This window comes from Dermochelys coriacea, chromosome 10 (assembly GCF_009764565.3).
Source record: "Dermochelys coriacea isolate rDerCor1 chromosome 10, rDerCor1.pri.v4, whole genome shotgun sequence".
NCBI lineage: Eukaryota > Metazoa > Chordata > Testudines > Dermochelyidae > Dermochelys > Dermochelys coriacea.
Genome location: NC_050077.1, coordinates 46,101,423 through 46,124,833, shown reverse-complemented (window position 1 = coordinate 46,124,833; position 23,411 = coordinate 46,101,423). Strand labels below are relative to the sequence as shown.

The 23,411-nt window shown below is 51.7% G+C and overlaps 1 protein-coding gene across 5 annotated transcripts in view; it reads left to right on the top strand.

Annotated features, from left to right (window-relative positions):
- Positions 1–23,411, top strand: part of LOC119862561 (dual oxidase 2-like) — a 79,076-nt gene that overhangs the window by 35,805 nt on the left and 19,860 nt on the right. For 4 of the 5 annotated variants that reach the window (XM_038419465.1, XM_043494254.1, XM_038419467.2 and 1 more), the window contains 13 exons: positions 4,492–4,602; positions 5,326–5,409; positions 6,886–7,050; positions 9,327–9,514; positions 12,576–12,777; positions 15,690–15,856; positions 15,986–16,046; positions 16,251–16,347; positions 16,886–16,976; positions 19,524–19,626; positions 20,050–20,210; positions 21,810–21,985; positions 22,603–22,721. In XM_038419465.1, the coding sequence (XP_038275393.1) occupies positions 4,492–4,602; positions 5,326–5,409; positions 6,886–7,050; positions 9,327–9,514; positions 12,576–12,777; positions 15,690–15,856; positions 15,986–16,046; positions 16,251–16,347; positions 16,886–16,976; positions 19,524–19,626; positions 20,050–20,210; positions 21,810–21,985; positions 22,603–22,721 (1,725 nt within the window). Of the gene's footprint in view, positions 1–170; positions 931–4,491; positions 4,603–5,325; positions 5,410–6,885; positions 7,051–9,326; positions 9,515–12,575; positions 12,778–15,689; positions 15,857–15,985; positions 16,047–16,250; positions 16,348–16,885; positions 16,977–19,523; positions 19,627–20,049; positions 20,211–21,809; positions 21,986–22,602; positions 22,722–23,411 lie in introns of those variants that run through there. The other variant, XM_038419469.2, reaches the window with a different exon arrangement.

The following is a 23,411-nucleotide window of genomic DNA, read 5'->3' as shown; positions in this document are numbered from 1 at the left end:
CTTGGGAGCAGCCCCCGTCAGCCTCCGGGGTTCCCACACGGGGGGGGGGTGAGCGTTTGGGGAAGCTAGTCCCTCCCCTCCCTTTTCAATACACAGCAGCTCAGCCGTGGAGGGCGCTTGTCCTTGACTCCTTGCCAATTCCTCCTGGAAGCCCTTCTTTGGCGTTGAGGGTTTGTTTGCATCGCTCTTATCTGGAGTGCAGTTGCTGAAGTGTTTGCTAGGGTCCGGCGGTTTTGGATAGGATTCACTGGACGATTTGATGAAGGGCCTGGAGCCTTTGGTGACATCAAGGGTACCAAGGAGTCCCACACCCAGACTCCTAGCAGGAGGCAAGGACCAGGGCTCGGCTCTGACAGCACTAGGGTTCCGTGTTTTTATGGGGCAGAGAAGCTCAGAGCTATAGTGGGGTGTGGGCAGAGGAGCAGGATTAAACCCCATTGCTGGACAGGGCAGGGCTGGCTTTTTGAATGTGCCAGCAGGGATCTGAAGCACAGAGAGTGAGTGACCTTTCTTGGGGCAGAACTGAGACTAGATCCCTTGTCTATTGTTTACCTCCTAGCACATCCTCCCTCTCGCCACAGTAGAGGAGGGGTTTCAAACCTTGCAAACTCCCTATGGGGCTCCCAGGGCTTGTGGAGCCCGCCCAAGTCTGCAAACTGCTTCCCCAGTCAAAGCCCAGTGTTTTCAGGAGTGGTTCAATAAACAGGCCAGAGAGCTGCTAGATGCCATAACGCAAGGCATTTGTTTTAGCACGCCAGAGGCTGGCCTTCATTTCGCAAGCTATGCTTGAGCTCACCAGCACCAACATGCTTGCTCTTTCTCCATGGTGTTGGGAGAGAACGCTGGCCTGGTTCAGAATGAATACATCCAGGAAATCGGGCAAATCAGCCCCCAGATGAGGAGACATCAAAGCAACAAACAGCAGCACAGGTTGGTTGGAGCGCTAGGTGGCCACGCATGGGAAATAGACTCCCAGGCTCAAGGAGCACCACCCCCAGGGGACCACATGATTCAGGCTCAGAAGGTCCTCTTGGCAGGCCTGAGTCCCAGAGTCCTTGCTAGGACTTGGTGGGATAGACATGCTGAATGGACAGGGCTGGTGCAAGGATGTTTTGTGCCCTAGGTGAAACTTCCACCTTGCACCCCCTCTGCCCTGAGGTGCCCTCCCTATGGCAGCTCCCCGCTGTCCCCTCACTCCTTGGGGAGCCGTACAGCAACTCCCCGCCCCAGCTCACCTCTGCTCCGCCTCCTCCCCGAGCACGCCGCTGCTGCCACTTCTCCCACCTCCCAGGCTTGCGGCGCCAATCAGCTGTTTGGCACGCAAGCCTGGGAGGGAGAGAAGCAGAGCGGGGCGGTGCTCAGACGAGGAGGTGGAGCAGAGGTGAGCTGGGGTGGGGAGCGGTTCCCCTGTGCGCCGCCTCCCCCCCTTTACTTGCTGCAGGCGGCCCTCCCCGTGCCCCTCTGCCCCAGCTCACCTCCACTCCACCGCCTCCCCGGAGCTTGCTTTTGGCCACCCCCAACCACTTGACGCCCTAGGCGACTGCCTAGTTCGCCTAGTGGTTGCACCGGCCCTGTGAATGGATAGTATGGAGAGTTCCCAAAAGGACAGGCAAGGAAGTGGAACACAGGAGCCACCAAAATAATCCTTGGTTAATTGCTCCCCAGGAGGATTTTGGGATCTTGGTCCCTGTTGAATACTCCCCACAGTCTTGGATTTGTCAGTTGATAGAGGCTGGGTGGATCCTCTGGGCCAGGCCATGGAGAGATGAGAATCCCAGATGTACAGAGTCACCCTCCCTGCTTCACAGGCCTAGCACAAATCCCCCAGGCACCAGAAGGCAAGAACAAAAGATACGTTCAAAACTCGTGTCTGCTGGAACTCTGCATGAGAGCAGAACCTTTCTGAGACAGTGAAGGGACGAGGAAAGGGAGGAAGGATGGGCTATTGGACAGTGCATTTGGTTTGATTCCTGTGGGACCATGGGTCAATCACATAATTTACCATGTGTCTCTGGTCCCCAGTTATAAACTGGGGATCACACTTCCCTATTTCATGGAGGGAATGTTAAGATAAATCCATTAGTTGCTCGTGTGCTATAGAGGATGGAGCATTGAACTCGGGTGCAGGAGATCTGGGCTCTATTCCTGACTTTGCCGCTGACTTGCTGGGTGCCCACGAGCAAGTCACTTCTACTCTCTGTGCCTCTGTTTCCACATCTGTAAAATGTGGCTAACAATAGCAACCTCTTTTATAAAGGTTTCAGAGTAGCAGCTGTGTTAGTCTGCCACAAATACTCCTTCTCTTTTATAAAGTGCTTTGAGATCTACTGATGAAAAGTGCTGTATAAGAGCTAAGTATTACCCTGGAGAGAATGAAAAACTTAACAAAGTTGCTCGTTAGTGTCTTTAGCCATCCCTGAGGCATGTGCCCAGCTCATCACATTTACGTCCAGAGGAGAAGTATGTGACCTGAATGGAGAGTGCATTGACTAATGCCATGGCAGGAAGAGCACTGTATGCATGCCTTGCTGGTAGAGACTAGAGTCTCTCTATCTTTGCAGAAATATATGATTGGACACTCCAGCTGTTGGCTAGCTTCTATAATTTTCCTTCATAATATTCCATCTTTCTCTGCTGTTTATCTTATATTTCTTTAAACTGGGCCAGGAGTGGAAATTTCCTGTTCATTTCATACCAGCCCAGATCCTGTTACAGTCTGGATCTGTGGTTTTCTGCTTGTGAGAAGTAGCCATTTGTGAGTGTCTCTTTCTACTGGTGCTACGGATAATGCTGTAGTAGGGATTCACAGTGCTAGTTGTATTGGAGCTATCTGAGCTAATGTTACACCCAGCTGGCAATTTTTGTAAATTTGGTTGTAACTTTTTCCTCTAGAAACTATTCTGTCAGCTGATAATACATACCCATATGCATACATAGCCATACTGCTTGCAACCGAAAGGGGATGTCGCCATTCTGTTTTCACTGTACTGTGCTTTTCAAGGTAGAGGAATCTTCAGTAGTAGTTCAATCTTAAATCCATAGTCATGAAGAGTAACTTCTTTCAAAAGCCAATGAAGTGGTTTGCTTGTAATAATACTTGATAAACATATGGATCTGAGATCAGCTGATATGAGATTTATACAGTATTCTTCTCATAAGCAGAGGAACATTTGTTTACAGTGTATCAAACCACCTGTAATGGCATCATGTATTCAAAGGGCAACAAAAATAATGGGGTTTAGAGTGTGTATCTCCTCTTGCACGCAAACTGAGGGCCTGGAGATGGTATCTGGTTTCGTGGGCACAGATGCTAGCATTTAGATCTTAAACTACTATATCGGAGTTAGAGGTGCACATGCTATAATTTGTACCTGCTGCTAGTAATAGGAGAAAAGTTTCAGGCATCATTAACTGCAGATGCAAAACTGAACCGATAAAGATTATGGTCCAGGTTGAGGGGTTTCTAAAACTCAGGTAAAATACATGTGTTCCATTAGCCTCTATGTAAAAACCATGATACATCTGGAGTGTCACTTAGGCCTGGAATGTGGGAAAAGACGATTGTGTAATCTTTGTCAGAAACTATGTCCAGAAAATGATTTATCCAAACAATGTGACTTCTTGCCGAGACAGTGTATTGAGGGGGTCCTTCCTCAGAGCAGGTGAAAATAACTTTGGAAGCAGAGCCACCATGCTACTATTTGCTGGATGTGCACAGCAAACATGTGAACTCTGCAACCGCTTTCCCCTGCTGTGCTGACCTGCTATTCAGAACTGTGCCTTATGGACAGGAACACTATAGAAATACATAGGCAAGATGCCTTTGCAGACTGCTGGTCTCCACCCTTAAGATTTCTGCCTCAGAAGCAGAACAAGTGTTAAGCTGGTTGGATGATTTCAAGTACTGACTCCAACCTAGCATGTTAGGGGAGCCACCTAAGCTAGCCAATGGGAGCTGCCAGCGAGAGGAGTGCATACTAAGTCCTGTCCCTTCTCAGAGATGGGTACCTAAGTCTAGGCTGCAGGGAGGCGTCCATCCCTCCTAGAGATCCATGGTTGGGAAGCCCTTTGGAGGTAAGCACCTAAGGCATGTTATGTGAGGAGGCACATCTCTCTCATAACTTTTAGCCTAGTGGGTCGGTCACACACCTGATATGTGGGAGACCCCCCCCTGTTCACATCCCCCCCTCTGCCTGATGGGGAGAAGGGATTTGAACAGGCATCTCCCCGCTGAGTGCCCTAACCACTAGGTGATGGGATATTCTGACATGGGGCTGCCTCAGTCTCTCCTGTTCCCCTGTGGATAAATAATTAAAACTTTATTGGAGCCAGGGGACTGAATCCTGGGTCTCCCACATCCTGTGTGCATACTGTAACCAGCAAGCTACAGGATCATTCTCTGGCCCCCTGCACTCTGTGAGACACCAAGGCCTCCTCAGGTTTAGAAATTCTTTGTGGGGCTCCAATTCACCTACTTTCCTCTGTTTTCAGAGGCATCAGTGGGAGAGTCTCCCAGGAAAAGTACAACTGTCATGGCCAGGACTAAGACTTGGATCCTGGCCTTGGTTGGGTGGCTCCTTTCCGGGACGTGGGGCGCAGTGGGTAAGTACCATTACCTTGCTTCCACCATCCCCCATCTGTGGTTACTGACATATTGGAATGCCCCATGTTTTCTCGCTTCTGTTTGGGCTTCTTTGATTAGAAAGAATCTACCACCCAAAGCCACGTCTTTTGGGGGAGGAGGAAAGGTGCTGAGATAAGGGTGTGTCCTGGCATGTGATTGTGGGGTGGATGCCCTGGCTCCGTTGTTTGCTGTGAATAGTACTGTGTAGGCAAGCCATGCGCACTGGTGTGTCCCATGCAGGGAGTGGGACATGTTGGTATGGCCCCTGGGCTTTGATTGGTCAGTAATATCATTTTGCTGTTCAGTTCACTCGCAGCCCTGGGGTCTGATTGGCTGGGAGGCAGTCTGGCCCCTCACTCTGAGAGAGCTTAAAAGTTCCATGACACAGAAATCCAGTGTTCCTTGTGTAGCAGAGGTAGTTGTCTTGCCCCACTGGGAAGCATGTTCTCCTTGCTGGCAGTGAGCTGCTGCCTTAGTGACCTTTTGGCAGGCTGGGCTACCAGCACACCGATCCAGGGCCCCCTCAATGTTTTGTTTAAAATCTCAGGAGACGTTGGTGTCAGTTTTCTCCAGCTGTGGCTGTACAAACCAAACCTGCATCCTGTTCCCTGGGTTCAGTCTCCATCTCCCTTATAACAGCTGCCACTCATGCTACATGCCATCCCAGCTGAATATGGCCCTGGGGTCTGGTGTCTTCACAGGTGCTCAAGAGAACATTCACTGGGAAGTCCCACGCTATGATGGCTGGTACAACAACCTCCTGCACCACAGCCGCGGCTCTGCAGGTGAGTGCGGGAGCACAAGAGGCCAGCGCTGGCAGCAAGGCAGGGCCAGCAGCTTTGACGTCTTCGGTCAGAGTAGATGACCTGGCTTGTCCTGCCTCTGGGCAGAACTGTTGATTTGAAACTGGGGCCTGATGGGGACCAGGAGGCTAAAGCTCAGTCCAGACCTGCCTGAGCTGAAGATGGTGGCTTGGGGCAGCCAGAGGAGGTGGCAGAGGGGGTTTGTCTACCATTGGTTGCTCCTGGGTATCGCTCAGGGCTCTTGTTGGATCCCCAGGTCCTTTGAGGTGATTGTAATACAGCAGCATATGGCTTCTGCCACCTGCGCTTGGCTGAGAGGTTGCAACCTTCACATTCAGATGCAGGCCTTGCTACTGTCATCTGTACCTTGGTCACCTCCAGGGCAGGCAGCCCCCACTCCGCTGGCCAGAGCCAAAGCCCCCTGAGTCTTTCCATTGATTTCAGTGGGCTTTGATCAGATCCTCAACGGGGCTGCGCCTTCAGGGAGGATTTTCAAAAGCATCTAAGGGAGTTAGGCACCCGGCTTCCACTGAATTTTAATATGTGCTGGCACCAAACTCCCTTAGGTATCCAGATTCCATGGACTTTCAATAGGTGCTGGCCCCAAACTCCCTTAGGTACCCAGCTTCCATTGACTTTCAGTAGGTGATAGGTGCCAAACTCCCCTAGGTACCTGGCTTCCATTGACTTTGAGTAGGTGTTGGCACCAAACTCCCTTATGCATGTGGCTTCTTTTGATTTTCAAAGGGCGCTGGCATCAAACTCCCTTAGGTGCTTTCAAAAATCCCACCTGCAATCCCTCCAGAAACTCAAGCTGGTGAGCTTGCGGAACATTGTTTATTTTGGCCTCATCTCCACTGGCAAGGGCTTGCTGCTAGCGTTGATCAGGAGACCAGCACTAGCAAATGAGTGCTTTTCCCAGGATAGTTTCTACCATTTCCCCAAATGAAATAGCCTCTCCCAGAAAAAGGGCTTTTATGCAGGCTAGCTGCATCTGCAGGTGGGCTTTGTCTTTTGTCAGTTACAGGGGGTTTTCATGCTCCTGGCTGACATGGCTCTGCTGGGCCTCAAAGTTTGTTCTCCTCTGACGCATCTGGCATTGCCTGTTATTGGGGGTGCAGGGTTGGATGGTAAACATCCCTTGTACCCCGATGAATGAGGAGATGCTGTGTGGATCTGATTGTGTGGAGGAGAAGGAATGTGTCTATTTGGATGTTTAGCACACTGCAATAACGTTTAGCAGTGCGGCCCTGACGGTCCTTTACAAAGACACTAGGTTTTCTGGAAGGCAGGTTCCCAAACGCTCCAGCTACCTTGTACTCTCCCCCCAGCCGAGCTTTCCCTAGCCCTCTGGGCAGCCCCAACGGCCCCCTTTCCCCTATATGCTGCCCACAACCATGGGATCCCATCTGTCCTCGGGATACTGGACACAGTGACATGCTGATGTTGTACCACCAGGTTCCAAGCTGCTGCGTCTCCTGCCAGCTAACTATGCCGATGGCGTGTACCAGCCCCTGCAGGAGCCAAACGTGCCCAACGCTCGCAGCTTCAGCAACGTGGCCGCGCGGGGGAGTTCCAGGCTGGCTTCCAGCAGGAACAGAACCGTGCTGGGTGTCTTCTTTGGTAAGAGGTGGCTGGCAGGGCACTGGGAACAGCCCTTGGGCTATTTCTTTACTCCCATCTTTGTGACCCCTCTCGCTCTTTCCCCTACAAAGCCCTTGGTTAGACAGATTCAAATCTATAACTTCTGAACCAAGACGTCAGACCTGGCTGAGCCCTGGAGGTTAGGAACAAGGATTTGAATGGGAGGCATCCAGGAGTGGTGGTGGCCCGTCACTCAGTCTTAATGCGGTCTTTGTTTGTAAACTTCCTTGTTGTTTTAGACAGAGTTTTATACCAATGATGCATGAACACTTGGTGTAGGTGGAGCTGCTACTCCACAGCAGACTCTTGTGTAGCTTATAAACTCAGCGAGGGTTTGGGTGCCTCTGAGACTCAGAGCTGGGGCTCCCCTCGCCCCTCCACACTCTTCCTGGTAAGAATTTCACCAGAGCGCAGATGATTTAGCTACACAGTTGCCCCTGCCTCTCATTTGGAGTTCTGCAGCCCTGGGCACCAGGATTTGCCAGGCCAGCTCTGTCCTCTGAAGCTGGGATATGTTCCCACAGCCCTTTCTGCAGGGGCATGTCCCTCACGCATCTCAGAGGACGTTCCTCTCGGTAGGGGCGTGATCCGGGCTGGTGACTTCCTCCATTTGTCTGAGTCATGTTTGGAGAGTGTAATCCCCTGTGTATGTTCACACAGGCTAAGCAAACAGGCAACAGGTTTCCCAAAAGCCAAAGGTCCAGCACAGCAGAGGAGAAAGAGCAAGAGGAAATGAAGTTCAGTTACTATTTCCTTTAGTCTCACTGATCCAAAAGTCAAAGCAAACACAAGCTCACCTGGGGCAGTCCCTCTAGCCTGGCGCAATCAGCAGTGTCCCTGCTGTCTGCAAGAGGCATGAATAAATACCCATTCCTGTCATACGCAGAACTTCACCCATTCATTAACCATTTCACTGAGTGTTTGTTCAATGTCTGGGGAGTGGATCCCAGCAAGAGCCTGTCCCAGCAGTGCTCAGTGCTGGCTGCTAGCAAAGACTTTGGCCAGGATTCTGTGCTCTGTTCAATTTTATCTCAGAGATTTCAATGGTAGAGGGGACCATCCTAACCCTCTCCTCTGATCACAGGCCAGACAACCCAGCCAGAGAGTCCTGCATCCAGCCCATCTCTCCAGCTGAGCTAGAGGCTCTCTGAAGTGGGCAGGCAAGTTGATATCCTGGTGAGACGCAATCCCCAGGCTGAGGGCAGCTCTGCAGTACCCAGGAGTGGGAGAACCCTGGAAGGTTTAGGGGACTGGGTTGGATACATCCTCAAAATTCCCCTGCTTTTCCTGAGCCCTTTGCTCTGTTTTTGGCTAGAGATAGTGATGGTCAGTGCTTACACAGCACGTCAGAAATTCCCCTCCCGAGCACTGCACAGTCTGCCAGCATTAAAATGGCCTTTGAGATTTCCAGCCCTGCCTGCTGCTATGCAGACTGGACTAGCCCACAAGTGGCCTGTTTCACAGGGTTGTGGCACCTCTGCCTCCAGCCTCAACCAACACCAGACAGCTCAAAGGCTCCTGACAAAGAAGGGTGTGTACCTTAGGCTCAGGGCCTGCCTGTAGACAGATGCCTCTTCTGTCCTTGCTTGCTGTGCGTCACTCAGCTTATATCAGGCAGTCGCCAGGCTTGGAGAACAGCTCCCCACAATCCCTCAAGGCTCAGACAGGCCTCAGCGAGTGGCTCAGAGGAGAAGGAGTGGCCAGGCATTTCCAGGAACAAGGTCATGTGAGGGACCAGGTTCAGGCTGATGAAAGGTAGAACCTATTGGGATCTCTGAACAGCCACTGGCTCAATCCAATTTAATCCCTGCTGACTATGGGACTCTGCGCGAGCCATGTGTTCATCTGCCCAGCCTCACAGATGGGTAAAGCCCAGCACTCCTCACAGTACTCTGCCCCATAGCCCATCCCATCCAGGGATCTCAAAGCACTGTAGAGGGAGGCAAGTATCATCACTCCTGTTTGCAGCTGGGGAACGGAGGAACAGAGACGTCAAGTCACTTCCCCAAGGTCAGCCAGCAAGCCAGTGGCAAAGTCAGAGAGAGAATGTGGGTCATTGTCCAACATGGCCATCCGTGTGCAGCCCCCCCGACATCCGCATCTCACCTGACCCGCTCTGACTAAGCTGGAACAGCAGTCATTACGCAGGGCCATGGAGAATTTGCCTGAATCTCATTGAATGCTGTTATTCTTGGGGTGCAATTCACAACCTGATCCCACCCAACTGTCACTGTCTCTGTTTGGGTCTCTCGTAGGTTTCCATGTGCTCTCGGAGATTGTGGCGGTGGAGAATCCCGGCTGCCCTGCTCAATTCATAAACATCCGCATCCCCATGGGAGACCCCGTGTTTGACCCTAACAATGCTGGAAACGTGGTCCTACCCTTCCAGCGCAGCAAGTGGGCTGTGGAGACGGGGCAGAGCCCCAACAATCCCCGAGAACAGGTGAAGGGGGAGCATTTCCTTTTCTGTTTCCTTTTGGGTTGTATTTATTTCTTCCATTCATTGTTTACAGGAGTATTTCATAACCGACTGGGATGAGGCAGCACATATGTCAACAGGTCTCTGGCACAGTGACATAAAGGGGCCTTATGAAATTAAGAGGACAAGAGAGCAGAGAGCAGCAGCACCGTCCTCTCACACCCCAGTCACTCTCCCCATCCATTAATGACATTAATGCCCGCAATGACCTGAAAACAACACAGTTCCCACTGGTCACCAGGCCAGGATGCAAGAGAGGAAACATTGCAATGACATGGAGTAGACAGAAAATGCATTGCTGAAAATGTAGTGACCAAGATAAGCAGCGTCTGATAAGAATGCTGCGCTCTTTACAAGCATTAGTGAGCCAGGCCTCACAAGCCCCACCTGCAAGGTGGGGAATTGACATTTTACAGACAGGAGGCAAACTCCCCTAGGTCACAGTACCCCTAGAAGAGAGCTCAGATCTCCTAGCTTCCTAGCCACTGGAGGGGACCATCCTTCCTTTCATCATCTAGCTTGTTCTCTAGCCCTTTGAGCTTTTAGCTGGACCCCTGCATCTCCAGCACTCAGTGCATATGGACCTAGGCCAGGAAGAAGAGAGATGAGAGTCTCTCTTGCAGCATCTGTTTTATTTATATCCCTTGGCTCTTTCTGTGTGAAGGTTCAGATAGGCCAGGTGCCCTGACCCTCTGTCAGGCTTTCCTAATTAATTAATATCCAATTGCACATGCTCAGGAGTCTCCCCTCAGTGCAGTATGCAAAGGGCATGCTGCCACTTAAAGGCCTTTTCATTCTTGCTGGCACTTAAGCTAGGGTGACCAAATGTCCCGATTTTATAGGGACATTCGCAATTTTTGGGTCTTTTTCTTATATAGGCTCTTATTACCTCCCACCCCCGTCCCGATTTTTCACATTTGCTGTCTGGTCACCCTAACTTAAACAGCACTGCTTTGTTTGTGAACTGCAAACTGAATTGCTCTTTCACTAGTTTTAGGCCCTGGATTCCTGGAGGACATATCTGCTAACTTCAGTTTAAGGGGTTCATCCCAGCACTCTTAGGGACACTGACGAGCTCTCCCCATGTTCTCCCAGTATCAAACAGAGTTCCCCATCTCATAGGAAATAACAGGAACCTAAAATTCCCCACTCACCTCCCAGCAGAGAGCTCCCAGCCTGTAACAGGGCTCCGTTAGATGGGCGGCATGCAGCATGGGGTACTGACTGCATTACAGCCCAGCGAAGAGAGGCTGCGGAATCACATTTTTTGTTGTTGTTAAAAAAAAATCTGTGAAGACAGACAGTCCGCAGTACCTTACCCCATGTACAAAACAGCATAGAAATGGAGCATCCAGGCTGTTGGTGCAACTAGACAAAGTCAGCATTCGGGGTCGTTTAGCAAAATATTTGTTCTTTCAAAAGAAAGCCCATCAATTTCTGTAGATTGACACAGAACTATCCAATTGATTGGCAAATCAAGTCACTCGCAACTTTCTGGGAGGCCAGAGTTGGGGAAAAACATAGCCACCTAAGGTGATAACGGTCAAGAAAATTCTCTTGCTGTGGGAATTTCTATCGCTTTAGTCAAAATGCCCAAGGAAAATGTTAATGACAGGTGCGGAAGTAACTCTGGTGTGTTAAACATGGGTTATGAGCAGTGTCATTTTAGGACTAATTTGATGAAATGCTTACACTAGACTAACAAACCTTTCTGTTACTCTGCTCCTGTGTTGCATGTAATAAACAAGACATTCTAGGCAGTAAACTCTTTTTATCTTGGTGTAATAAACAATAGAATGTGTATGCTGTGCAAATGGGCAGTCATAGACATTGCAAAGGGATAAATGCATTATGGCACCCAAGTCTTAGTACTATGAAAAAACATCATGGAACCTAATGCATTTCCACACAACAGCATGTCTGGCTCATATTGGTAATATTCTGAAATGTCAGGATATGGGAACACATGGTACTCTCACCACCAATACAACAGCCAACAGTAGGCAGATCAGGCTGAGAAATGAAAACACAATGCATGTGTCATTTCATGTCAGTAGTTTTCCAAATGGGTTGATTTCATTTTCCTTAAAAACCATCCACAGATTTTTTTTAAACTGTTTTTGAAAATAAAAATTTTCCATAATGAAGTTTTTCAGTTTTGAGATTGAAATTTTTTTATGTGCTGAAAAAAGTCCCACCGTGTACCTAATTTGGCCAGTCAGAATGATCCATCCAGAAAACTAAAAGTCTGAAATTGAGACCTGATGAACACAAACAGACAGAGCTCAGAAATGGAAAATCACGATGGAGCCTGATTAGCAGGTTGCATTTTGAATTCATTGTTTCCTAGAAAAATTTCAAATCCTGAAAAGTTTTGAAGACACCAAAATGTTTGCAAGGAAATGTATATTTTCAAAAGAGGCCATTTTTCACTGGAAATGTTTGCCACATGAAACACGTGGCCCACCTGTAATGGAAACAGACTTCACAGTGCAGCAGCAGGAGACATGGCTCTAAGGATGGATAAGCAGCAGCCAAAAGGAGGGGCTCTGGTTAGAACCACCTTGCTGAGAGCAGGTTTGCTGGGGAGGAGTCCAGTACTTCTTCCTGCACTGCCTTATTCATCCTGTGATTCAAGAGCTTGTTTCAGAATCTAAAGGAAAGCAGGAAATGAAAAATAATTTAAAAGAATGATAACTGAGCTTCCTCCAATCTTTGGGAAGACCCCTTATCTGGATGAAGAGTCATGGGGTTGGTAGTTTATCAACATTGGCAGGCCCATCCCTTTCTTGATGATTCTGGTGACTTCGGCTCCAGATTGATAGAAAGGTAGTAAGATTTCTGTTCCTTGTGGAATACATGCTGTTCATCTCACTGTGTGTGTAGCGGGCCATCAATATATACAAGGGCACAGAGGACCTGGGTTTTGGCTAAGCCCTGATCCTTCTCCATTCCCAACCCCATGCAGAGACCAGGAGGCAGCTGATCATCCTGCTCTGACCCAAGCCCTTGCTTCTCTCCTCAGATAAACATGGTGACAGGCTGGCTTGATGGAAGTGCCATTTATGGCCCTTCCCATTCCTGGAGTGATGCCTTGAGGAGTTTCTCTGGTGGAAAGCTGGCTTCTGGGCCTGACGAGAGCTTCCCGAAGCAGACGGATGGGAGAAACTTCATGTGGAAGGCTCTGGACCCGTCCACGGGACAGGGCGGCCCCCAAGGGATCTATGGTAAGGCAGCCTCATGTCCCTGTTTCCCATCTTTCAGCCTCCCCTGGTACATTTGCAAGGTTATTTCACACCCTACCCAGGCTGAAGTCTCCAACCCATCCTGGATCTGAATCAGACCTAGAGGTGGCCAATTGCACAGGCTGCTTGAGAGAAATGTCTTCTTTCATGCTGCAAATTAATTCAGAAAAGCGGTTAAAACTGCTGGGCTTCCCCCAGCACTGAGTCATCAGTCTCCCACCCGATTCCCCGAGCAAACCCACCGCCAGGTGTGTCCGAGCAGAGCGTCACCTCAGGGCAGGGAGCGAAGGGCTGGGTGGGTAGGCCAGATCCCCCTGCATCTAGGGAACTTGATGCCAAGCACTCGCCCCAGAAAGGGCGTCCAAGGAGAAATTCCCAGACACAAAGCTGTTTGTTTCCTGTGTGTGGTGTGGAACCGAGGCATTCATGCTGCATTCAAGCAGCGCCATGAAGAGAAACATCTCTTAGCACCTGCTAGGCCCGGGCAGCAAAGTGCTGGCCACTCCCTGCAGCCAGGTGCTGCTCCTACAGACCCAGGCTGTGCTGGTGGGTCACCTAGACTTTAAGGCCAGAGGGGACCCTCATGATTATCTAGTCTGAGCTGTTGCATGTCGCAGGCCACAGAGCCTCACCCACCCCCTCATGGCTGTACTAGACCCCTAACCTCTGGCTGAGTGACTGAAGTCCTCAAATCACAGTTTAAAGACTCACCTGGGTAATGTTCCTTCCCCAACCACACCCTGAGTGCGGGGGGCAGTGATCAAAGAAGGCAGAATCCTGGTCAGACTCAGCACCATAAAGCCTGCCAGGGCTGGGCCTCTCCCTAGCCCTTATGGGGGGATTGCTTCAGGTCCAGGCTGTCCTGCAGCCCACACAGCCCTGGGACAGTTATCGGGTCGTGCGTCGGGGTAGAACCTCCCTGCCAATGAGGGTCAGAACTCTGCCCAAAGCTGCCGAAGCTCCGCGCACTCATCAAAGCAAGTGCAGCATGTTAATTCCATCCGGACTGGCTCCCTAGAGAGAGGAAACTAGGCCAGGGAGGCCCCTGGGGCGGCCAAGCTCAGGGAGGAAGTGCCAGCAAAGGTTCCTTTTGGGATAATGTTGGTCAGGTCATAATAAAGTCAGTTCCCAGCTAGTGGGAAAGTTTTGGAACCACTCTGTGTGGGTGCCCAGCCGGGGAAGGAGGCAGGGACCCAGCCCAAGAGGGAGAGAAATGCCAAATCACACAAGGAAGCTGACAGGAACCTGCGTAAGTTGAAGATGCAATGTGAATTCGAGGCAGCCCTGTGTCAGCTCGCAGCCCTGCGTCAGCTCCCAAACCAGCCCAAACTATGCTGATAGAAACCCACTCTCCCCCTCTAATCTGAAATGATCTAGGCTGCATGTAACAAACCTGGTCACAATCCTGCTGTGCTTTTTTAAAGAATTCTTTATCTGGCCATTCTTTGCTCTCTGCCCCTTTACCTGATACTAGGAAGAGCACAGTATCTCCCGGGCCAAAGCAGGAGGTGAGCTCATGCCATGCCACACTGTGGACGAGAGACGTTTTATGACTGCCGAAGTGTATTGCTCACCATAAAACTGTATCAAATATCTGATGTGCATCTAACAACTTTGTTTGCTTTTTCTTTTACTTTTTCATGAGGAAAGATTAAAAACAGTAGGAGAAAGAAATGAGAGAGAAATGTAACCTCTTTTCTTGGCCATACTTTGTAGCAATGAGTTCCACAGAGTAGCTGTGCTCAGTGTTAAAGGACTTCCTTTATCAGGTTTAAATGTGCTGCCTTTTAAATTAATCAACTGCCTCCTTGTTTTTTCTATTTCTCTATTGTGTTCCCTCTTACTCCTCTCTCTTCTGATATATAGAGAGAGGACAATAAAAGAGTTACTGGCATTCTCTTCTCTTCTCTTCTCTTCTCTTCTCTTCTCTTCTCTTCTCCCTTTATTCTGTTCCCCATAGAATGGCCTCTGGCTGGCAGACCTGGACACTGAAAATCCCCTACCCAGTGCCAGCACACACAGCCCCCGGAACATCCCCTCTCCAATCTCTTCCCTCCCTATAGCACCAGGGAAGCTGCATGTGGAATCTAGCAGCAGGCTTCCTTTCTATCCCATGGCAGCAACAGTCAGCTCCATGGTGTATTGAAAACGGTCTTATAAACAAGCAACCACTTTAAATTTCAAGGAGTTTCCTGCTTCTGCTCACAGGGTAGGGGGTCTGGAGGGAAATGTGCAATCTGGGTCTTTCGGCATGCAATCTGCAAAGAGCTGGCCTAGAGCAAAGGTTGTGCTGCCTTAGAGAACAGCCTGCTCTGTCTCTCATAGACTCATAGATATTACGGTCAGAAGGGACCATTATGATCATCTAGTCTGACCTGCACAATGCAGACCACCGAATCTCACCCACCCTCTCCCGCAATAAACCTCTCACCTATGTCTGAGCTATTGAAGTCCTCAAATCATGGTTTAAAGACTTCAAGGTGCAGAGAATCCTCCAGCAAGTGACCTGTGCCCCATGATGCAGAGGAAGGCGAAAAAACCCCAGGGCCTCTTCCAATCTGCCCTGGAGGAAAATTCCTTCCCGACCCCAAATATGGCGATCAGCTGAACCCTGAGTATGTGGGCAAGACTCACCAGCCAGACACCCAGGAAAGAATTCTCTGTAGTAACTCAGATCCCACCCCATCTAACATCCCATCACAGACCATTGGACCGATTTACCATGAATAGTTAAAGATCAATTAATTGCCTCTCTCTAGGTTTGGTTCTTGTGCGGTAGGGTTTTGGATTCTAAGAAATATAGTTGTGTTACATGCCAGCAAGAGTATTTTATGTTTTCATCTAACTTCTGTGTGTGTTTGTCATGCACTTCATGGGTTCCTTGACTGTTGTAGACTTTGGGAATGCCAGAGGGAACGAGAACCTTTTCCTGCAGGCCGAGAGCATTGTCTGGTTCCGCTACCACAATCACTGGGCCTCGAAGCTGGCTCAGCAGCACCCCAGCTGGTCGGACGAGGATGTGTTCCAGCATGCGCGCAAGTGGGTCGTTGCTACCTACCAGGTGAGGGAGCAGGAGCCCCATGAAGAAGGGCCAGCATGAGGGAGAGCCCCTAGAATGATGACGGCTGGGCCCTCTGCCCTGAGCTTTGTGGGTGTTTGTGCTGACACCATCTCCTCCTCTCCTCCACAGAATATCGTCCTGTATGAGTGGCTGCCAACATTCCTACAGAAAACCATCCCGTCGTACACAGGTGAGAGGGCAGGAAGCACGGGGTGCAGGAGGCAAGCAAAAGGATGGGGTGATGGGCCTAGGGAGGTTGTGGGGAGCAGTGGGTGGATGGGGGAGTGAGGGGCCCTGAGGGGGAGCATTGGGTGGATGGGGGAGCGAGGGGCCCTGAGGGGGCTCTTCACTCCCCCGCAAGGAGGTGTAGCCCAGCAGCTGCTCTTCGTTGCAGGTTACAAGCAGCATGTGGATCCCAGCATATCCACCGAGTTCCTGGCGGCCATGGGGCACTCCCTGGCAACCATGGTGCCCCCCGGAGTCTACAGGAGGTAGGGAGAGCCACGTGGCAGGTGGGGGTGCCCGTCAGCTGGGGCAGCAGCAGTGCCAGGTGGGTGAGGTGGAGGCAGCAGTTGTGTCAGGCGCGTTAGCGGCCGTGCCAATGCAGGTCAGACTGCAGCAGGGAGAGCTGCTCTCCGCTCCTGGAGGGTGACAGATCCACCCCAAACCCTGAAAGACGCAAGACTCCAAAGCATCACCCAGCCCAGTGCTTTCCTGCCAGCTCCTAGCAGCAGGGCTGGCACCACCGCCCTAGCAAGCGTTCCCTCCAGAGTCTGGGGCCACGCAGGCTCCCTGCCCTGCTGCCTCTCAGTAGAGAAGTATAGCACGGGTCATGCCATGCGCAGGCCAGGGCAGCTGGAGCTCCCGCCCAGCTGTGTATGTAACAGTACGGATACAAAGGTGCTGTCTACACTCAGAACTGTTTTCTGGGGACTCAGACTCTAGCAAGCTGCAGAAAAGCCCCTCTCAGCCCCGCTGTTAGCCCCTCTGAGCAGGGATGCGAGGCCTCACCCTTCTCCTCTGTTCCAGAAACAGGAGCTGCAATTTCCAGGAAGTGCTCAACCAAGACAGCAGCAAGTCGCTAGCCTTCCGGCTCTGCAACAGCTACTGGTGCAGAAAGGTATGGGGGGGAGGGCGGGCCTGGGAAGGGCAGCGTCTCATCCGCATCCTGGCCAAAGGCAGGGACTACCTGCATCGCGGGCCAAGTCTTGTCCCCACTGCGCCGCCTGACATGGCCCCAGAAGCAGGAGGGCAGGATTTAGGGAGCTGCTCCATACTTTGGCACAGCAGGTTCTTGAAGTTCCAGGAGCCCTACCCCGAAAGAGGCAGCGTGCAGGGCTAAGCCTCCCCCCAGGCCGGTGGCTGTCTGCCAGTCGATGGGCTCCGGGAGTTGCAGCTGTGGCTGTGTGAGGTGGGTGATTAAAAGACTCCCCTCTCTCCCGTCCCTTTATTTACCTTCCTGAGAGCGTGGACTGCAAAGCTCCGGCCCAGCCACTCAAAGTGGGGCAGGCAGGGAGGAGGAATCCCCAGAGGTCTCAGACTTTATTGGCAGCTCTAATGAGGCAGGCCAGCTCCTGGCACAGGCATGTGGCCCGCCCAGGGCCCCCAGGTTTGCAGAAATGGCTGCGGTCGCAGCAAATGGGCTGGATTCAGGTCTCTGATTCTGAATGCGCCTGCAATAGGAAATAGCGGAGTACTCAAGGGTCAGGAGGGCAGGGTCTTGGCGCAGCATGGCGATGGGCTGGCTCAGCCTGCCGTGTAGCAGAGTTTGCATTGTCAGATTGTGAGAAGTGAGGGTTACCGGCCATCCTGAGGATCAGAGCCTCGCTGGTCATCAGGGGGCTGAATGGACCGTTCCAGTGATGGCAAGGCCCTTGCCACCCGCATCCCATCACCAGAATGGCCTGGTGGGAATTCTACCGCACAGAGTCAGGCAGGTGGGATTGCACTCAGGGAGCTGGCAGGGAGCTGTTGCCGAAGCTGCTGGGACCACCCCACCCACCTGCCCAGCGCTTGACTAATGTAGTCACTGCCCCACCCTAGCACTTCACTGCGAACAGACATGCGAGGCACTGCAGCTGTGAGGAGATAAAGCAGGGAGTTACCCGATGGGGCAGCGCCCTCCTGAGCAGAACGGGGTCTATATCCCTCCAGAAAGTCCCTTGGGTCAATGTTTCTTTCCACCCCAAATCGCAAGGAAAGTTGGAATATTGCGCTTGCTGTCACCCAAAGAAATTCAAACATTTTCCATTTGGAACGGTCGGGACTTTTCATTCCGAGCCAGCTCGATATTAAACTGTGTCTGCCTATGCTCATGGGAGCTGGATTCTGGTGCCTCTCACCCTCATTCTGCCCACGCGCTGGGCTCTCTCATCACACTACCCCTCCTGGCACATGACTCCTATGATGCACCATGCAGCTTGGTCAGAGGTGGGGTTGTAGGGGAGAACCAAGGCATAAGGCGCCTTCGGCAGATACAGTTTCACGTTGAACAGACTTGAAATGAAACACATCCGTGCGATTGAATGCACCAAATGCTCTCATTTGGGTCGAACCAACTGCAGATGAGAGATTTTGTTGAGATTTTCCCTAGAAAAGTTGATACGTTTTGGGTCAATGAAAATTTTCCTGCAGAAAATGGCTATTTTGCAGAAACTTTTTTCCATTGAAAAACTGTTTCAGCAGAAAACTCCCAACCAACTCGACTCCTGAAAAGCTCCTTCTTGTTCTCTGATGCTGCTTCTGTTCCTCCATCCCATCCCTGAGGAGGCAGCTTCTGCAGACAGGAGATTCAGATAGGGCCAAGATAATGGATCTGTCCTATGGGAGCCAGATCTGGAGATGGTTACGCATATGTGTATGGCAGCCGCAATGTGACGTACTGCCCAGGCTCACAGGAAGACCCGGCACCTATGGGAACAGACAAAGCATAGGGTGCTACACCCTTCAGGGCCCCAAGGGACCTTCTGCCTTCCATTGGCTGTGGATTTCCACCTGCTGAAAGATTTTCACAAATAATGGCAAAAAAATTTTATGTTTTGGTACTAATTGTAAAGATGTCCCTGAAACAGAACCCAACAGTTCTGCCAACCAGTGAAAACTGCAGTGCATGAGCTGCATAACTAGCTTAATGAGCCTCAGGAGCCAACCTCTTCCTGCCCTGGGCATTAACCGAACAATTCTCATTCAAGTCTAAGGCCAGATCTTCAGCTGGTGTAGATCTGTGAAGCCCCGCTGGCTTCCGTAGTGACTTCCATCAGCTGAGGATCTAGCTGATGCCTGCAGGACTGTGAAGGCCTGGAGGAAGCTGACATATTCCAGTTAGAGATCAGGCCCACCTTTCTCAGTCAGAGCGATCAACCTTTGGCACAAGCTAGCGAGGGAACAGGTGGAGTCTCCTTCTCGGGATGTTTTCAAATCCAGCCTGGATGCCTTTCTGGGAGACATGCTTTAGTTAAACACCAGGGAATGGCTCAATAAAGGGGTAACTGGGTGAAAGTCGCTGGCCTGTGCTAGGCAGGAGGTCAGGCTAGAAAATCTAATGGTCCCTTCTGGCCTTAAATTCTATGAATCAAGGTTCCTTTGGGTGCTGGGTCAGGCGAGTGCGAACATCACGGGTGTCTCAGAGGTTTGCACCATAATGACAGAGAATCTTTCTTTCATTTAGAACCCCAATCTCCAGACAGCACAGGACGTGGATGATCTGCTGCTGGGAATGTGCTCCCAGATCGCAGAGCGGGAGGACAACGAGGTGGTGGAGGATCTCAGAGGTTGAGACACTTTCATGTTGCAGTTGTGCAGTTTGGCTGAATGTCTGTCTCTTTCGGCTGTTCGGGGGAGTCTTGTTGTTCCCCTTTTACAGCTGGGGCGGAGAAGCACAGGGAGGGGACATGGCATGGCAGAGAGTCGGTGACAGAGTCAGGAATGGAACCCAGGAGTCCTGACACTCTTCTGCGCTAACCGCACCTGTGGCCGTGCCCAGCTGCTCTCTTTCCTGTAGCCCTTCCTAGCTAGTGTTGGACAGCAATCTTCATTTTAAGATGAGTCCATGAGGGAAGGGGACTTGGTGAGGGGAGAGGCCAGCATGCAGCATTGTCCTCTCAGGGCCCCTGCTGTGCTGTGAGGGGAAGGGTGATCACTGGAGGTTGATTTTGCATTACCATGTCTTTAGCTCCTCTCTTTGTTCTTCCCAGATTACTGGTACGGGCCCCTGAAGTACTCTCGCACCGACTACGTGGCCAGCTACATCCAACGGGGGCGAGACCTCGGCCTGTCCACCTATACCAAGGCCCAGGAGCTCTTTGACTTACTGACTGCCACAAACTGGTCATTTTTCGCCCACGTGGATCGAAAGGTCAGAAGCACCGAGATGTCATTTATCCTCAGTGGCTTGTGTTAGCCTCAGACACCTGCTGCTGGGGCCTCATCTGCACACAAAAGTCATACGGCTTTAACTGTCCTGGTGCAGTCAAGGCGCTACGACGCCCTAGTGTGGACACAGTTACACTGGTCCCAAGGTGCTTCTGTTGGGATAGTTCTTCCCAAAGGGAAGGGGAGCGAGCCACAGCCCTCACTGACGTAGCTACACTAGCTCAAATGCTGTGTGTAAATCAGGCCTCGGTCTGGGTTTAAAATTGGCTAGAGAGAGATCACCACGTGAAGAGCTGGGTTCCTTGCTGCTGCCCTCAGAGCATCACTGGGGCCTCAGGCATTGGTGGCTGGTGCAGCTGGTTGCCCTGCCCTGCCCTGGTGGTGAGCTCTGTGCTGAGCTCATTGCCTGGTGCCTGCCCACCCTCCCATATAGCTGTGTGTGCTCTACTCTTCCCTGGAGCCGCGGCTGCTCCTGGGCTGAGGTTTGGAGCAGCTTGGGGAGTTGGAGCAGTCACAGCTGGGAGCAAGGCTGATACAACTGAATCATCTACCCACCTCAGTGCGGTTCTTAGCCCCTTCCACTGACTTGCCATCTCTGGTCAGATCAGATCCTTAGCCGATGTCTGCATCATAGTCGGAGGTAGTCTAGCTAGCACAGCTACAGACAGCAGTGAAGACGGGATGGCTTTATCACAGGCCAGCAACACATGTTCGTATCCAGGGTCCCTGGTGGACTTGTACAGCCTGCACTACAGCCCGCTGCGGCTTCACTGCTGGCTTTAGCCCACTAGTGAGATTAAAGCTAGTGCGGGTACCTCTGCGTGAGCTGCCGCCACCACTCCTCTGACGGCAGTGTGGACGTAGGTTTCAAGTGGTCAGTAGGAAGGGCAGAGAGTACTGGCCAGGTTCTCCCCAGTCCTCACTCCTACCTAGCTACAAGTATCATCAGCCCCCGCAGCCAGCTGCTGCAATGTCTCTCTGCCAGTGGCAAGTTGCATGCTAAGAGACCCTTAATCTGATGGCAAATAATCAGGCCCCAGCTCCAGCGAAGATGGTACAGGAGGGTTGGACTCTACGTGGTTTGGGGGAAAGGAGGCCAGCCACAGGGGACCTCGGTAAGGAGCTGATGGTGGAGGTGCCAGGTGGAGATCACAGACCACTGGGAGTCAGGCACAATGGGAAGCACAGGGATACGCCTGCCAATGACAGAGCAGCTAGGCTTTCCTGTGCTCTCATTGGCAGAGACCTGGGGGTTCTCTGGAGCAGTGAGCCAGGGCTCTCAGCACCTGCCCCTCCCACACCAGATGAGTCTTGACATCTCTGGGAGGGGCAAGGAGGGGTAGAGGGGATCTATTGACCTTGGTTGGTGCTTCCTTCCTTCCGTTTCAGTGGGAAGGCTGTGGCACCCGTACAGGGTCATACACACAGCTGGCATTGTCACCATCCCACAGCCAGCTGGCTTTTCCATAAGACCCCAAAGGGCTAACGAATCTTCTCTAGGCTTTTTGCTACATTCAGCCACTAGTGCATGGGGGCACTGGGTGTAATCAGCCCTTCCTAAGCCGCGGGGCTTGTTCTCCAGGTCCTTCAGAATGTAGCTGCCCTATACGACAACGACATCTCCAAGCTGGAACTCCTGCCGGGGGGCATGCTGGAGAGCAACGGAGACCCCGGAGACCTCTTCAGCGCCATCATCTTGGACCAGTTTACGCGCCTGCGTGACGGGGACAGGTTTTGGTTCGAAAACACTAAGAACAGGTAAGTGTCTCTTCTGGCAGCCCATGCCAGGAATGGTCTCTGCATTGGCCATTGTTCCCCCAGAGCACAGCCAGGATGGTGTTGTGCAATTTAACATCCTGTAATGCACAGTAACTGGCCTGAGACTGGGGCCTGGAGCCCTACAAAGTGCAAACCAATGGTGAAGCCCGAGAAGCACTTCAGGTATTGGAGAACGAGCTCAGACTTTCATGTGGCTGAAGAAAGCCCATCCCAGCAGCACCCTGGCAACCCATCGACAAGCTGCTGTGGAGCCTTGGTCTTCAGTTCTCTTCCCCAGTTCCTGAGATGATGTGGGGTGGGTGTCAGAGTCTGTGATATGCAATCCTGGCACCCTCCTGGGGCTGATCTGGGGCACAGTGTAGGCTGGGAGCTCTGGGTCAGACACATTCCTGGGACTCTCCAGGTGCTGATCTGGGGAGGGCGTGGGCTGGGGGTCACACACACTCCTGGTGTGGGTGGGGGTCTCTGGGTCTGACAAACTCCTGGGACGCTCCAGGTGCTCACCTAGCGACTGCGTGGGCTGGGGCTCACACATACACCTTGTGTGGGCAGGGGTCTCTGACGCCTACACTGGATTCCATTTTCTCTTTCCCCAGGTTATTCACAAATGATGAAATTGAAGAGATTCGAAAGACCACATTCCATGATGTCCTTGTTAACGTCACCTATGCGGAGCCGACAGATGTCCCAATGCAGGTGTTTAACTGGAGTACTGGTGAGTGTTTCCTTTCTGTGCTGCTGGGGCGATAACCCAGGGGAGCCAGGCTGCTATGTTCCCTTCACCTTTCCCCATGGTAGATCTTGGTCTATACAGCCAGGTTGCTCACAGCACCCTGCCCACCAGCTGAGAGGCTCTCTGCTCAGGCATCATCCAGATGACACTCCCTGCATGGTTGTCCTCTAATGCACCCTGCTGCGCATCTGGACCATGTGTGCATTAGCAGTTGGGTTGGGCAGCATAAACTGGGCACAGGAATTGAATGAAAAGCCACGGAGCTGGCCTGAATTGCCATGGTTTCTAATAGAAGAGTGCTGCTGAGACGGTCTGGAGGCCAAGACTGATGGAACCCCCTTGCAATGAGCAAAGCCAACTCTTCATATGGGAATGGCCCAGAGCTCACACCCTGGCATGGCCATGAGTCAGGTCAGAGCAAATAAAGCATTCTGGGTATTGGCAAAGTGAAGCACACAGCTGGCAGGCAGGAGTTCCAGAGGTCCCAGGCCAGCACCTATGGCTAACCCAGCATCCGTCGCTTTTCCTCACTTTCCATGTCATGCGCTCGTCCCCTGTTACTGGCCTTGGCCTGAAGAAAGAAGACCACGGTTTGTTTGTGAGTTGTGGCGATTAATGATCATTAGTGATCATTTTGCCGCTGTGTTTTTGCCCCATCCTGCCCTATCCATT